The 16,893-nt window shown below is 41.4% G+C and overlaps 1 protein-coding gene across 7 annotated transcripts in view; it reads left to right on the plus strand.

Annotated features, from left to right (window-relative positions):
• The window catches only part of EML4 (EMAP like 4), a 162,493-nt gene that overhangs the window by 112,526 nt on the left and 33,074 nt on the right, over positions 1-16,893 (plus strand). For 4 of the 7 annotated variants that reach the window (XM_035111226.3, XM_088666742.1, XM_035111223.3 and 1 more), the window contains 5 exons: positions 4,465-4,593; positions 5,869-5,894; positions 6,540-6,572; positions 13,920-14,043; positions 16,055-16,204. In XM_035111226.3, the coding sequence (XP_034967117.3) occupies positions 4,465-4,593; positions 5,869-5,894; positions 6,540-6,572; positions 13,920-14,043; positions 16,055-16,204 (462 nt within the window). The remainder of the gene's footprint in view (positions 1-4,464; positions 4,594-5,868; positions 5,895-6,539; positions 6,573-13,919; positions 14,044-16,054; positions 16,205-16,893) is intronic. The other 3 variants (XM_088666741.1, XM_035111225.3, XM_035111228.3) reach the window with 1 other exon arrangement.

Below are 16,893 nucleotides of genomic sequence, written 5' to 3' on the forward strand. Positions count from 1 at the left end.
TTTAGTGGCACAGCATATGTGTGAGCTGGAAGAAGTTTTAGGAGAATCTCAGACTCACATGTTGTCTCTCTGACAATGACGTTCCCCAGCCCCCAGCTCCAGTCCCTGGGAAATGAACTCCTTCAGAGTTTAGGTTCACTTTTCACGAATCCTGGCTTGTTGGAACCAGAGGCCCTGGTTTATGACAAACTCTGGTCAGTTTCAAAACAGCTTAGCTGCGCACTGTGGCTTTATGAAGCTGGCTTTTGATGAAGCACAATCCTTGGTTCATGTCTAATGGCTAGGGAGGTTTTGTGGAAAGTGACGCTTGAACCTGAGCCAAGAGGCGGGGTGGAGGGCAGAAACGAGCCCATGGAGCAGGCCAATTCCAGGCCGTGAGCATAACTCAAAGCCATGGTTTAATATGACATGCAGACCAGCCAAATGAGGCTAAATATTCCCTCTCCTCTTTTCAAAGGAATGGTATTCCACTGTTTGCCAGAGAGTAGCTGTCCCCCCCCCCCACGGCCACTTCTTCTAAGCCCCAACCCCAGGGCTTTGTACTACAGTGAAGCATGAGAAGGGGAAATTCCTGTGAAAGTGATGGAGCTGACCCAAACAGCCCTGTTGAGCGTGGACTCCCTACTCTCAGTGGCATTTGGCCACTCAACTGCATTCATTTAATAGGGAGGTGGAGGGCAAGAGCAGGGAGGTCATCATGGTGCAAACATACTGGCCGAGCCCATCCAGAGCTCCCACTGGTACATAGGCATCATGCCTGCCTTGCTGCTGCCTTGCCCCTCTGCATCCCAGTAAGAAGCAGCAATTCAGTCCCACCAGCCGCTGCCACCTACTCTGACTGTGTCAGCCTCTCCCCAACCACAATTGATACAGCCAACTTTCTTGTAAACGCAGTAGAGACACTTTCAGTTTAATGAGCTCGAGTCCAGCATCCACGTCTATGGCCATAACAGAAATCTGCAAAGATTACATTTGAATCTAAATGTGTTCCATAGTTTCTGTAAACACATATCTAACTAATACTTTGTGCTGCCTGCGCGTGATGGCATACTACTAATAGCTCTCAGGTCTGCTTGGTATAGTTGCAAACTTTAATTTTGGCTCCTTGTTTCTCAAACAGCTGTTCAGTGTGTTGCTTTGCCTTCTTTTTCGGTCTCTGCATGGGTGCACAGTGACCCCTTCCTCTGTTCACCAACGATATCTAGTTCTTTACACCTAGATTAACTGTATGCCTCCATCCGGCAACTCCTGCAGCCAAGCATATTGCTCTGCTTACCTTTGGACCACCTTAGCGAGGCTGAGATGGGGGATCTTGTTATCTGGGCAGCCCAGGAGCTCCATGCACACTGCCCAGGCTTGCGCCCTGGAGAACTCGCTTGCATCTCAAGCAATTGCATTAAGTTTTAGGCTGCAATCCATTAAGGTAATTAATATAAATATCACACATACACACCTGCCGTAAACCAGAAAATAGAACAAAGACCATTCATGAATTGAGCAACAGCGCTGTCTGTAACAAAACCACCCACGATCTTTCTGCGTGTATGTAAATAAGCTGTCTAGAGATCAGCCCTCAAGTGCTGCGTCAGGGTGGTATTGGATGCTAAACCAAGCAACATGAGAAAGTGAGTTCATGGCTGGATGATCTGTGCATTAGGACCTCTGCACAGGACTGTTCAATGGACAGATGGGATATAAATTCCTGTCTGAAGTCTGTGCCTGCACCATTCCCCATAGAGTGCTGGGGGAACGGGGACAATGCAGAGGCACCCCTAGACCAGTGCACTAGGCTTTAGTTATCCCTTTTTTCATCAGTTTACAAATTCCAGATGTTGCTTGCTGCTGTACAAACACGGGGAGTTTCTTACACCAACCAGGTCAGACTGCCTAGTCCAGTATCTGGTTCTCCAGGAAGAGTCTTAGACAGAGGTCTTTCTCATTACCTGCTACCAGACTCTTTTGGCTGGAGGTATCAGGGATTGAACCCGAGATTTTCTGCTGGCAGAGCATGTGATCTATTGCTGAGCAGTGGGTTCTCAGTAAAGTTAGGGCAGAGTGCAGAAGCAAGAAGCAACACCCCCCCCAGTGCACTTGTAGTTCTGGGACACACACCTCTCCAGAAGAGGACAATAAAGCTGGGGTGGGGGGAAATGAACTGCTATGTCCTTGGAACAAAAATTCTCAGTGCTTCTGAGCAATAACTATGTAAACTGAATAGAAACAGAAACAGACTCTACAACCTGGAAAAAGACAATGCATGTACTTCTCCAAACCAAGAAAAACTTTAACAAATATATATATATAAGATAAAAACGAAACAATAATCCTTTCGCAACTGAAAGTAGCAGTTGGAACGGTCTCCGAAATGATTCAAATACAGTGGTGGTTATTATATCTTGCCGTTCTTTTTCAAGAGAGAGAAACTCCATAGCAGGTCACGACTATTAAACCTCACCTTCAAAATATATCAAATTTTAGTACCCTAAAATAACTCCAGAATTGGATAATTGAATCCAGTTCATTCGGATAATTGAATCAAATTGAATCAAATACCAGCTGCCTGACCATCTCCTTAGTTGCTGCGTACACACCATAAATTTAAAGCACACAATTTTCCTGCCAAATAATTCTGGGAACTGTAGTTCATTAAAGGTGCTGGGAATTGCAGCTCTGAGAGGAGCAAACTTGAGTCCCCAAGATTATGTGAAGGAATCAGTGTGCTTTAAGTGTATGGGGTGTATATGGCCAGTATTGTGTCATAGGCTCTCAAGGGCCTTAAGCAAAGTTCTGTTCCATTAATTGCTACCCGATCATGTTAATTAAAGATGCCAGGCATTGGAATCTGGGACCTTCCAAACGCAGAGCAATATGGCCCATTACTGAAGGCAGCGCCAGATAAATAACCCTTAAAATATCTTCTTAAAATCAGACTTACGGTAAATGCTTTACACAGAACAAGTTCTCTCCAACCACATCAGCAGTTAAGAGTTGTCGAAAAACAACGATAAGAGTTACATGAATTAAACCAGAAATTCTAAAATTCATTTAACTTAGCGGAAGGTGCTTCAAGATCAAAAAGTTTCAAAAGTTATGTTAACTCTCCCTTAACAAAGGATTTCAAGAAGATGGTTGCACCAGTCATACTTCCAAAAGGGGGATGGGGAGAGATTCCAGAAATTCTTACTGCAAAGTTAATTCAATCATTATAAACTTTCTTACACCGCTTGGCTCCTAATACACATAAGCAGAATTCCTCTCACTATACTGGTCTTTCCTAGCCCTTCCTTCTCATTTCATTGTTCTGCATTCCTTGAAAAGCCCATGTTGAAGGTCTGAGGACCTCCAGCAGAGTGAGATGGGGCTCTGCAGGCTTCAGCATAAAGAGGGTATCTCGCGTGAGTGGAAATGTTGCCTGCTTATGCCAGAGCACCTTTGAACTGAAGCCTTTGTATACCTGTGACTCTTTCTGCGTATCACATATCATTCCCCAGCACCTGGACACATAGCAAAGTAGATAAACTTGTAATTGCCACACATCCGGCTTGTGTGCTTTCCCTCTAAATGGAAATGCTTCCTGCGTAGGAAAAGCATAATGTTTGATATAGCCCCAACTAATGCATGTTTAAGTCTTTCATAAACTCTTTCTCTGTTATCTTGCACAAACTTAAAGTGGACTTTGGTCTGTTCTCCTGTCTGGCATTTGACTGTACGAAGGCATTTGTTCTTGGGTTTCGCATATAAATCTGCCAGAGCAAAAAGAAATGTCTGTGTGCAGTTTTCCCCCCTAACGTTTGACTTCCTAACTTTTTTCGTCACTTTCCCCCCCTTTTTTAGCTTCTGAAGGTCTTGCAGAAATTAACTTGCCGTTGGTAGCTTTCGCATACCACCCTTCCGGAAATTGTTTTAACTGGATAAGTTGCTAGGCTGTCTATTGGGCAACTGTGGAATTGTGATGTGAACTGACATCTTCCCCTATAACCGTTCTGAATCTAAAACCAAGCAAAAATAGAAGCAGGCTTTTAAGAAATCTGCATTTGCAGACATTTGAATTGCAGATGGTGTATTAGATGATCAGACTACTCATCCATGAAAGCCTTTGTTACATTTAGCAATAATAATAATAATAATAATAATAATAATAATAATAATAATGGCAGATTGCAAAGTATGGGAAAGCATAGCACATAATTTTAAAAATGGCGTTTACATAGCACTTGACAGTGTTCCGATGTTATACTGATGAGGTTTAAAGACTGTTGCCCTTTTGACGGTTTTCAAACATCCATTTAGATCGCTTTCTCTTATCCTTATTTCTGGGGTCTTCTGGATTTGCTTGAAGGATGTCCTGGCCTGGCCTCCCTCTCATCTGCTGCTGCTTGAGCTGCTGTGTTTCCAGTACAAATTGTTACGCGGCATCATTCATTCCTGCCTTAACATGCGACATAAAATGTGCTTGTTTTCTAGCGTAAAGAGATCATCAACACTTGAAAAATCACACAGCGCATGGGAAAGTTCAGAAGAGAGCCGTAATAAACTAATGAGGGCAACCTCTGCCTCAAAACTGATATCGAAAAGTGGCAAGAATGCAGACAAGTAAGCGCTTGATTCAGTGCCGAACCTTTTCTCCCGAGTTAATGCTAAAGCTCTTGCGAAATGTGTATTATATCATTGTGTGGTCCTTCACCCTGATTTATAACTCCTTTCGTGCTTTGATACACAACTGATGCTCCTGAACATTAGAATTTCCCCCTTTTCCGGTTCGTGTGTTGCACGGAATGAGTATGCAATCAGAGTATACAAACCCTGTGCGCACAGATAGTTAAGCTGTACACTCATACAGTTATTCACATGTAGCATTCAGTGAGTGCACAATCTGTACATGAGTGTTGGAGCTTGTGCCCAGTGGTTTGAGCTGCATACTGTTTCACTCAAAAACTTGTCCATGTGTAGAGACAGCTTGTGCCAGTGTTCAGTGCCATGTATGAACAAAGCTCGAACAATGCAGCTCTATCTGTTGGGTGAAGCTCTACATGCATTGCAGCCTTCTACAAAATAATAAATAAATAAATAGTTGGAACCGAATACTCCCCCCCCCTTAAATACCTGGCTTGAATAATCAGCTCTTTGTTGGATTTGTATTGTTTAACTGTTTACCCCAATTCCACAATACACCAGGTTACTTTAAGTAGAGAAATTTATTTAATTATAGCTTTTAGACGTGTTATGTAATTGTAAAATTCCATTTTTAAACATGTGTTTTATCCACCTTTCAGATAGATGGTGACTATGCAATTTTATTCACTATAGTTAGGTGTCTGTTACAAAGCTTTCTTTCCCAACATAGTCGAAACAAAAAATAAATAAATAAATCCTTCCAGCAGCACCTTAGAGACCAATTAAGTTTGTCATTGGTATGAGCTTTCATGTGCATGCACACTTCTTCAGATACACTGAAACAGAAGTTACCAGACCCTTATGTATAGTCAGAGGGTGGGGAGGGGGTATTACTCAGAAGGGTGGTGGGAATGGGTGATTGGCTGATAGGAATTGTAGTCGTCAACACTCCGGCCCCCATGGCAGTTTATTTCCCGGGGGGAAATCCAAAAAAAGCTCAACAACTTCAATCTTCAAAAAAAACTCAAGAAGTTTGGGGTAAAATTCCCCCCAAAAGCTCAACAACTTCAATCCTAAAAAAGGTCTACAACTCATGCATGTCCACTTCATCAAATCTGGCCCTCTTTGAAAAAAGTTTGGGCACCCCTGACTAGGCTCTCAAACTAACATTTAATAACATCTGTCATTTTCTAGTTAATGTTTATATATATATAAATAAATATATATTAATTGAACCTGCATTTCTTTCCCTAGACACAAAGATGTCATCGTCAGCCAAGGTAATTGGAAACATTTGTTTTTGAGGTTACCTTTACTCAAGGTCAGCTTGTTGCTTCTGCTAAGACTGATAAATCTATTTCTATAACCAGTTCAGATAACTGTAATAAACCTACAAGTTGAGTCATGTTTTAATATGATGGTTAGTCCTTGCTTCAAAGTGTACTGCATCTAGCGGCATTTCCCTATTGGCTTCAGACCTATAAAGATGAAAAGAGTATCTGTGTCTCAGAGAAACTTTGCATGCATGAAGCTCCACCTGCTTATAAGTGGTTTCCAGTTTAAGCTGCTCCACATTCACAATTCCTTTCTGGGTTTGTATCTGCTACCTTCATGCTTAAAAGCCAGCAACGCTTCTCATGTGTCCAAACACTCTGAAGAGCGCAAATCATTCACACGAGGCTCTGGATCAGAGCGAGAAACTCCAAGCACTCTTGAAATCGGCTCGGTCTCAGCAAAGAGGATTCTGCCTCTTGTGAATGTTGTATGGCATTCATAAAAAAACCCAGGGAAATCTGTGATGCATATATGATGTGCTATATCTGTTTCCCATGTTCATTTTTAAAATACTAGATTGGGTTTGAATGGTAGACTTCACCCAGAGCAGGAGACACCTGTAAGTTGTTTTATTTCTGTCCCATAACCAGCAAAAATGTCAACTCGAGAAAAGAACAGCCAAGGTAAGGATTAAAACTATGCAAGCTGGTTGCTTCCCTAGTTAAATGCTTTTTTTGATCTTTTATTTGGCTTTTTAGTCTTTCCAGAGCACATGGGTTCAACCTATTCAATTTTAAAAGAAACCTATCCCTGTATTTTTTTTAACCTAAATAATGCAATATTGTAATTAAGAAGCATCATATCCCTCCCTCCAACCCACATACTCAAAATCTGAAATGTTAATTGATACATGCTTAATTTCCTCTTTCCAAGAATTGACATGATATACATGTACATTAAACATTATCCCCGCAATTGTCTTCTAACAGTATCCTGAAATGCCAACTAAAAGATCCTTTTTGCCCTTGGTATTCTGGGTTACAAATTGTGTACTATGCAATCAAATAACAGAAAATATCCTCCTTTAGTAACAATTTTTTTAAAAAAAAAGATTAAAGTTTGTTTCTGTCAGTAAATTCTGTCTGGCTGTCTGGCTGATGCTGGCTTGTTGATAGAGAGAGGGGGGAAACAGTGTATGTATTGTTACTGTCTGCTAAGAATATTATTCCTGATTGAGAATGACTGGCTTTGATCTGCAAATGTCACTGAAGCATGAAGCTTGAAACCTGGAGCATGTTGGCTCATGTGCATGTCATATAGAGCATAGCCATTGCATTTTATAAAAAAAATCACACACAAATCCTATTCTTTATGCTTTCCACAAATCTGTAGTCTGCACAATTCCCTGCTGAAGAAATCTGGGGATGCCTTTCCCTGTACTCAGATCACTTGCTTGCCTTGTAGCAGCTATCTGTTCTATTCCGCAATTGTTTGCTTCTGCACTCCTCTTGTGGCACACTGTGTGTAAATTATTGTGATATGTAGAGTATATGATATATAGGAGAGCATAGACCTTAATGAGCTCGTGGGTTTCCCTATCCCTAGAACTCAGGACCATGTTTGGGTTCAATCTTACTGCCTTACTCATTTGAACAAACAAACAAAATTCAAAGTGGGGATAATGGAGTACAAAATAGGTCTGAGCAGGTGCTTTTTCATTCTTGTATTACGTAACTGTGTGCTTAATATCTTAATTAATGTTGTTGGTTAGCTGGTTTGGATGCAGATGTGAGTAGCAGTTCAACGCAAGGTGCCTCATCTAATTTTCTTACGTAACGGCTGATACGTTTCAAACGGCAAGATGTTGAGAAGGGAAAAAAGCATGATTAATTGTGAAACTGAAAAGCTATGACTTTTGGTAATTGACATGTTATCCCTGTTGGAGCTTTCTCCGGTAGCCTTACGACTTTATAATGCCCTTCAGGCATTTTCCGAATCTTGCTGGTGTAGTTGAGAAATCATATTGGACGAAGCTGTAAATTCTCGTTCCATTGTGAAACCCAGCTTTGGAGCTCTGAACGTCATGTGTGGTGGCGAACTACCTGTCTTTTTCTGGCACCTCAATTGCGTAACACTTACAATGGCATAAGCATTCATGCACTGGAGTCCCCTTTGTCAGATGTGTGAACTAATGGAGCGCTGTCTCTCATATATGCTGTGTTGCAGTGAAGTGATGGACTATGGTTATCTTAATGGGAACGAACCTACATGATTCTTGCATTCATGAGCTTCCCTTTGCTTGTTTGAAACAAGGGAGCTTCCTAAGTCCAGATTTGAAATTGGTTTCAGTAAACCGTAAATAAGACTGACCTCAGTTTGCCCAAAGTTGGGCATAAAATTCTTTGCTCGGAATCTGTTGTCTCGAAGGTTTTTCTTTACCGGATGACACCAGAGATCGAACATGGGACCTTTCCCCCAAAAGCAATGCATGCCCCTTCTCCTGCTGACCAGAAGTTTCTATGCTATGGCCCTTCCCCCTGGTAAGCTGAAAGTTTCTGTTCTCATAAAAAAATCAAAAATAAAATCAAAATGAGATTCCAGAGTAGAACTGATGAATTAGAACTTGCCAACAAGTATTATTTCTGTTTGTTTAGGCCTTCATTACATATCTTTAGGTGCCAGTCAAAAATGTTTGTCTATACCAGAGCTTCGTTTAATCAGCCAATCCATGGCCTCTTATATGTGTTGTGTAGGAGGCGAGCTATTGGTTTGCTTTCATCATGTATTATGTGTCCTCATTTTGTAGTTTTATGTTGTGATCTTCGGATGAATGGCATTATACATGTTTAATAAATAACAAAAATAAATAATAATGATTTCCTCTCCTACTAGTAGTGCTAGAATAAATTACAAATTACTGATATTACAAGTGGTCATTGTGCCAGTTGTGTACACATTTAAGGTTTGCATGAATTATCATAGGCTAGCTGGTGACCGCGGGTGGCGCTGTGGGTTAAACCACGGAGCCTAGGGTTTGCCGATCAGAAGGTCGGCGGTTCGAATCCCTGTGATGGGGTGAGCTCCTGTTGCTCGGTCCCAGCTCCTGCCAACCTAGCAGTTCGAAAGCACGTCAAAGTGCAAGTAGATAAATAGGTACCGCTACAGCGGGAAGGTAAACGGCGTTTCTGTGTGCTGCTCAGGTTCACCAGAAGCGGCTTTGTCAGGCTGGCCACATGACCTGGAAGCTGTACGCCTGCTACCTCGGCCAATACCGCGAGATGAGTGCCACAACCCCAGAGTCAGTCACGACTGGACCTAATGGTCAGGGGTCCCTTTACCTTTAGCTGGTGGTTTTATTTTATTTTATTGCCGTTTGGCCCTGCTGTCTACTTTCTCTCGTTGCACCTGTATATAAAAATACTTGCCAACTGAGGATATCTGATGAAGTAGACTCTGGTCATGAAAGCTTATGCCAACCTTACATTTGGGGATGGTTTACATACAGTCTCACACATCCAACTATAACACGTTCAAGTGTGGGCACTATAAACACGTATGTAGATGGGAATCTATTGTTGCTCATGTTTCCTGTTGCCCTCCCACTGTGTTGAGTCCAAGCCACTCACTCGGCAGTTCTGAATTCCTTCTAGTTTTTCAGGAGTCTCTGGTCTTCAGAAATAACAGCAGTTACAAAGGGGCAATTGCATTCTTTCCTCCATGGCGTCTGCTGTCCTTTTGTAATTGTCGCCTTCAAATTCAGAAGATCATTTCAAATATTTGTTCTGTTTAAATAAAAGAATTCATCATGCCCACTGCATGCCCATGGGGGCACCCTTCCCTTTAAACCACTTCAACTCTCGCAGCAGCTATAGCCAAGTGTACGTGCATTTTTTTAAAAAAGCGTACAAATTCTTTGAAACTAAACATCTAGAACATGCCGTGACTTTTAGAATCTGTTCTAACGGTTTAATAAATTTTCTGCCATGTTTGGCTTTAGATCAAGGATGCAGTTGTGTGCCAGTACCTATTTTAAGGACTTTGCTTTTAACTTGGCTGCACGTGAAATACAGCCTTTATGCTTGGCTGCCAGGGGCAGCAGGTCTCTACATGCAGATGCCTTCAGCAATAATGGCGGAAATGAGATACAGGATTACATGTTTAAGTACCTGATTTGAATGTATGAAATTATGAGGCCCACCTCCTCCCTAAAGCTGGGTTTCTTCTTGAAGCACTTTTTTGTACATAGAGCTTTTTTTAATGTAGGGAATTCATTTATTTTTGTTCCTTAAAACTAATAGAATAAATTGAAGGAAGGGATTTTTCTCACCTCTTATAATTGCGCACGTTGCAATTTACCTTCCTAGTGCAGAATGGTTCTAAAAGAACTCTAAAAATTAAGACCATGTGCCCGTTCAGATCAGATCAAATTTTATTGCAGCTATAAGCTCATACACCATGTGCCCGTTCATACATTACTTCCTTTGGATTTCTTTTAATTTTTTAAAAAATAGCACATTGAAAGTGACCATAGAATAGAGGTGATGAGCATCTTTGAGTCTCTTCCTAAATGCACATCCAACTTACTCCGCATTGCAAAGATGCATATCTCATCTCTTACTTGGTTGCATTGTTGCATTTATTTTTTTTCCACTGTGAGTTGCAGCAAGGAAACATTGGAGGCAACTCTGCAATTATTATAGAAGGAAAACCTCCTGCAGAAAAGGCTGCCGAATCATATAAGTGCTACTACAACACCACAGATTGGTGCTGTTGTTTTTCTGTAGTGAAAAGACCGCCATTGGATCAGAATTTTAACAGTACGATCTCTTTCCTTTGGAAAACGAGAGTCGGTCTCAAGATGGCCTTAAATCATATAGGGGCTGCTTGGAATTGCCTCTGTGTGACGGCTTTCCCCCACTGCAATATGTAGAAGCGCTTCCATTTTGTACTGCTGAACTGTGTGGAGTGTTTGGATACCAGTGACATGTGTTGCTGGCATGCATACCTCATGATGCCCAAGTACGTTATGGCAACCGTCTCACATCTGTTAACAGCAGCGGCAGAACTAAACCACTGAATGGTCCATTTCAAACTATCATTGCATGATAGGTGAATTTGCAGCTGAATCACCATGGAAAACATCAGCCTTCCCACTCCCTGCTTGAACATGACACCAATAAGAAACTACGAAAGATTATTCCTGATTTCTAATTATGCTATGGTAGCGAGCTTTTGGTTCACACAACTTTTCTGCAGGCAGCAACAAGAGAAAACCTTGGTTTCATGTGAAGATGAGTTCTGTGTACATGGATGCATGCAATCCATTTAATATGTATAAGTGGGCAACCTGTGGCTCTTCAATAAGCCCCAGCCAACTGTTGTAGCTCACCAACATCAGAAGGACCAGGCTTCCTCAGCCTCAGCCCTCCAGATGTTTTTGGCCTACAACTCCCATGATCCCTAGCTAGCAGGACCAGTGGTTCAGGGATGATGGGAATTGTAGTCTCAAAACATCTGGAGGGCCGAGGTTGAGGAAGCCTGAGAAGGACTATAGGTTTCCCATCCCTGCTACGAAAGTTATCACCTTGAAGCAATTCAGGGCATGTTTTTTTATTACAAACATTCCATATGCTGCCTTTACAGAGCTTAATGCAAAGGTTGCGACTCCCACCAACCCGATGATGACGTTCGAAATTAAACCAGTGTCTCCTTCCTCTTACAAATCATTTGGGTGTTTTGTTTTGTTTTTCATGTTGGTACTGTTTGTTCCAAGAAGAGGCCTTTTGTTTTCTTATTTGGACGAAAAAGGGCAGGGGACAAGAGGGTATAGGAAGTATGTTTGAGGTACACATGAAATACTTCATCTTATTATATCCTTTAAAAAAAACAGTTTGGGAGGGGACCAATAAAGTTCAGTTTGATGTTCTGGAACACGGCAATTAAGCTAATATAAATTAAAAGGGAGTTCAACTGCTGCTTCTCCTAGCTTGTATTTACAGGAATTTGTCCCTGGGCAACAACCTTCTGTTTGGAAAAAATGCTTTTGTTGATACGCTGCCATTATCTGTACAGTTTCAAAAAAAAAAGTTTTGCATTAATGCTATAATTGCCCTGTGGGCTTGTATACCTAAGAGAACGTTCTGTAGTGTTGGATTTCAAAAAAGAGAAACAAGGATGTGTGTGAGAGGCTTTACCACCCCCACGTAAAGTTGATAAAAATTTGTTTATACAGACATTTTAATTTAAAAAGGTCTGAAAATGCGCTCAGTGAGTTCTCTGAAGTTTGCGTAGCATACCAGAAGAAAACAATGCCACTTTGGTTTTCCTGTTATTTCTTTGGGGTGAGGAAACACGAGAGATGCTTGGTGTCTTTTGTCAGTGCTATTTATAACCTGAACTTCCACAGCACCACACTTTAACCTCCTGTTTCTCTCATGGCACTTCTGAGTTCACTTAGGACAATAATTGCATTTCATTTATTTCAGTCAATAAGAAGTTGAGAAAGAGAGAAGAAAACAAAATACATAAGACACAGTATGATACATTAAGTACAATATTAAATATAGAATTTAAAAGCAATGTAAAATATCGAACCAGCAGGAAATATAAAATAATTATATTAAAATGATGAGGAACAACTTAACGTGTTAATAATTTTAAAATTAGGACAAGATCCTGCACTGACAAGCTATTGCTGCCACACAAAAACAAGCTTCCTTGGCAAGTAATCTCAGGAGACCGGTCAGCCAAAAGATAATCAATGTAAAACACTTGAATCAGCCTCCATAAACCTTTGGTCTTCAGAAGTTGTTGAACTACAGTTCCCATTATCCCTGGCTGTTGGCTAAGCTAGGTGGGGGTGATGGGGGCTGTCATGCAACAACCTCTGGGGATCCAGAGTTGCAGCAAGGCTGCCTTAGATAATAGAAAGGTGATCCCACCCCTTGAAAAATATTGATTTATGCAGATTTAATAAACCGTGAATAGAATGAAACTATAATCCCTTTAATTCAGTGACTGCTGTAGTTAGCTTTAAGTGAACGTTTATCAGTCTGATGATAATGTTGAGATGCGTAAAAATTCCCCCTTGGTAGGTTTTACAGATAAAACACCAGAAGAAGAATAAAGCTTGCTCTTAAGAGTTTAATTGGGATGAGGTGTATGTATTATTTACCGCATACACCTTACCTCTCATTTTAATAACATGTTTTCTTAATAGACTAGGCCTTACCTCACTCTCTCCTATGAAATTCTTTTTAGGCTCTAAAATGTAATGGTCTCTGTTTGTGGTGTAATTCACACTACAGGCTGCCTATCTCTTAACTTTTTCAGTGTATCTAATCTATTTTTGCCATTCAACATGCTGTGGTTGGGGGTGAGTAATCTCAAAGTGGAGACAGTCTTGTGCTCCACCACAAAGGAAGTAAATTTTCCATATGGCCCAGAGCCCAAAGTTGGAGAAAGGTAATGGGATAGTTATGCCCACCTGAAACGCAGTGGGATGGCATCTCACCCACCAGGCATGGCTTAATGTGCCTCTTCCTCAACCTGTAAAAATGGGTCCTTGCTCCCTGCTACTTGCACCTTTTGCTTTTTCTTAAGTTGTGCCTTGGGCTGGAAGAAGAGAGGCTCCCGCGCGACCGCTGATCTCGCTATCCTTAGAAATTTTTAGGAGTGGCCATGTAGAACCACGTAGAAATGAATACCAACTGAATGGGGAAGTGGGGAGAAGCAGCAAATGTTTACAAAGATTCAGTACCTTTCAGTAAGAGGGCAGCAGCCCATAGATTACATCCCTCAGGCTTTGAAGCTGATAAGATGGGTGGTTGGTGGGTGGTGAGAAAGAAGGATGTCTTTGTTCCACCTCCTTATGTCTGAGCCAGGAAAGTTGTGCGGAGGATGTCCCGCCAGGATCTGTATCAAATCCATAGCTTACAATTTTTAAAATGTAGTTCTTTACAGGGCCTGTTAGCGTTTCTGCTTGCAAAGCAAACTCACTTACAGGGCATGCTTTTGTTTTGTTTTGACAGAGGGAGAGTACATCAAGATGTTCATGCGGGGACGACCAATCACAATGTTTCTTCCTTCAGATGTAGACAAATATTACGAAATCAAGACAGAACTGCCTTCTGAGAAATTAAAACTGGAGTGGGTGTATCCTTATCACAAACCTAAAAAACAAAAACAAAAAACCCCAATGGTTTCTCCCCCCCCCCAGTGGCTTTTTCTTTTTTCTTTCCCCACCCCACCTCTCCTTTTTCTGTCTTGTTTTCTTTTATCACCGTGAAGCCTGCATAATTTAATAGTAGTGTAAAGAAAAAGAAAAGTCCTTCCTCTAAGGGAAAAAATAATTTTGGGATCACTAAATAATAGGCTATTGGTTTTCATCTGGTAACCACTCATACTTTCCTGGTGCTGTTTGTGTTGACTTCTTCCGTCTTGCTTGGCACAGGCGTTTTCCCACAGTCCCTCCAATGCTTTGCACATTCCACACAGTTAAGCACTGGGTTACTGTTTCGTTTGAGAACATTTAAGAGTTTCCTTGCAGGATCAGATCCAAGCGCCCCCTTTAGTCCAATCTTTTCCAGCCTTGTTGGACCTCCAGTGCCCCTTCATCCCTGAGCGTTATGTATGTTCTCTGGGGAGGTGGAAACTGGAGTCCAGCAGAATAGGGGGTGCCAAGATTGGGGAAGCTTGATTTAGTCCAGCATAGGATATCTAGTGCTAACACCCCAGGAATGTTTCCAAATAAAATAGATCAGTGCAACGAGATGTATTAAGGCTCCTATACCTTTGTAGTTTTTAGTTAGTCTGGAGAGAGCTAAACCATGAACCCAGATTTGGTCAACACACTAAGCCAAACCATGGCTTAGCTCGGCAAAGTAGCCATGATCTCCTCTAGGAGTCCACATGCTCATGCATCCTTGCTAAATCATGGTTTGGTTTAGCATAATATGTGATTGAGGCCAGTGACTTAGTGCTAACCATGGTTAGAGAAGATGCTGCCACTATGCTAATCGCCTGAAATAATAAGGGAGTGTGTGTGTAGGAGTATTTTAACTTCCAATCTCCTTATGTTTTATGTGTATTTATTTAAAGCATTTTTCTCCCACTCTTTAGTCAGAAAAGACTCCCAAGAGTAGTTGACAGATTTCAATAACCAGACAGTCCCTTCACAAAACATGATAAAAAAGTAAAAGAGATTTGGAGGGAAGAAGTAAAACAACAGCAGCTAGAAAGAATTATTGTAATGAGCAGCTGGAGTTTAAAGATTTCAAGGAGAGGAGAAGCCAAAAGTTGCTGCTTTTTCTGCAGAGCAGGTGGAGAGGCCCTGCAGCCGTATCTCTCTGCCTCTCTCCTCTTTACCTGGGCCTCTTTTATTCGTTTATATTTTTTAAATAAAAAAATACCCTACCTGTCTGTCATCTATACGGCATTCAGGGCAGTTCACAACTGAAACCAGAAATATAATAATAAATAGAGATAGGTAGCAGAAACTAAAAAGAGAGGTGTCAGATAAATATTTTATTTATTTTCTTCGTGTTTCTATTGTGCAGAAGTTGTTTTATCTCACACCCTATTTTAAAAAAATTACTTTTCTCCCGCTGGAATCCTTAAAAGGGTTCTGAATATTTTGCAATTGCAATTCCACCTTGCGAGGAGCTTTTGGAATTTTCACACACTTCTTTTAAAAGGCCAAATGGAACTGATACACTTCCTCTCCGGAATGGAGCAATAGGAAGGCCTGTGCTATCTGATGCAATTCCATGGCTGCAAAACAGGTTAAGGTACTTAAAGGTTGTGCAGCAGCTTCTGCTATTGCCTAATGAAAATTTCAGATTTCAGATTTACAAACTTGACTCTGTTTTAATCTTCATACTTCTGGGTAGTCTTTCTGTGTTTGTTTGATATTCATGCAACTTGCAGTACGTTTGTTTCCTATGTGGCTTTTATTGAACACACACGCACCAAAAAGCATGGGGAATCTGAGTTCCCAAAAGTTAAAATAGATGTTTGCGGAGGTACAGTGTTTCACATCTGAGGCAGCTTATGAAAGAACGATCCATTCATTCCCATTGCCACAGACCTTCACGGTGTGAGATTTCTGGAACTGATTCCTTTTAATATTCATGGATTTTAAAAACCTTGACTTAAAAAAAAAAAGATACGGCTATCGTGGAAGGGACTGTCGAGCCAATGTTTACCTCCTTCCTACTGGAGAAATAGTATATTTCATAGCATCCGTGGTAGTACTGTTTAACTATGAAGAGAGGACTCAGCGCCACTACTTGGGACATACAGACTGCATTAAATGGTAAGTGTTATGAAGTGGGAGGTATACATGCTTTTTAAAGCTTCTGTGGTGTGTCTTACAAATGTGACTATTCATATTCTGTACCAGGTTTTGCATACGAATGATACGCTGAAAATACTAGCAAGCAAGGTCATTTGAATCTGGATTAGAGCAACAGGGTTTTTTTCAGTGAGGAAGAAATAGAAGTCTCCTTCTCTGGTGCTTGGTCCATAGCAGGCATGGGATACATTTTTCAGCCTTAAGACCACATTTCCTCCTGGGAAACCTTCGAAGGACCACAAACCAATGGCAGGCTCGGCCAGAGGGAGAAGCGGGTGGAGCAACAAATGCCATTTTTTCTCCCATTGTAGAGCAGGATTGTTTCTGGACACATTCACACATGCTCCTCTCTGTCCAGACAAACAAGGGTTCAAGGACCCATTTCAGCCAGGCAAAAGCAGTCCAGGTGCAAGGCAGACTCAGTGAGGGTTGTGGCATGGAGAGAGTTCTGAAGGCTGGAGAGGCCTAGGAATGCATTACAGGCTGTTGGACTAGATCAGGCATAGGCAAACTTGTCCCTCCGGATGTTTATGGGACTACAACTCCTATCATCCCTAGCTAACAGGACCTGTGGTCAGGGATGATGGGAATTGTAGTCCCAAAACATCTGGAGGGCCAAGTTTGCCTATGCCTGGACTAGATGACCCTTG

This window comes from Zootoca vivipara, chromosome 3 (genome assembly GCF_965207765.1).
Source record: "Zootoca vivipara chromosome 3, rZooViv2.hap1.1, whole genome shotgun sequence".
Taxonomy (NCBI): Eukaryota; Metazoa; Chordata; class Lepidosauria; order Squamata; family Lacertidae; genus Zootoca; species Zootoca vivipara.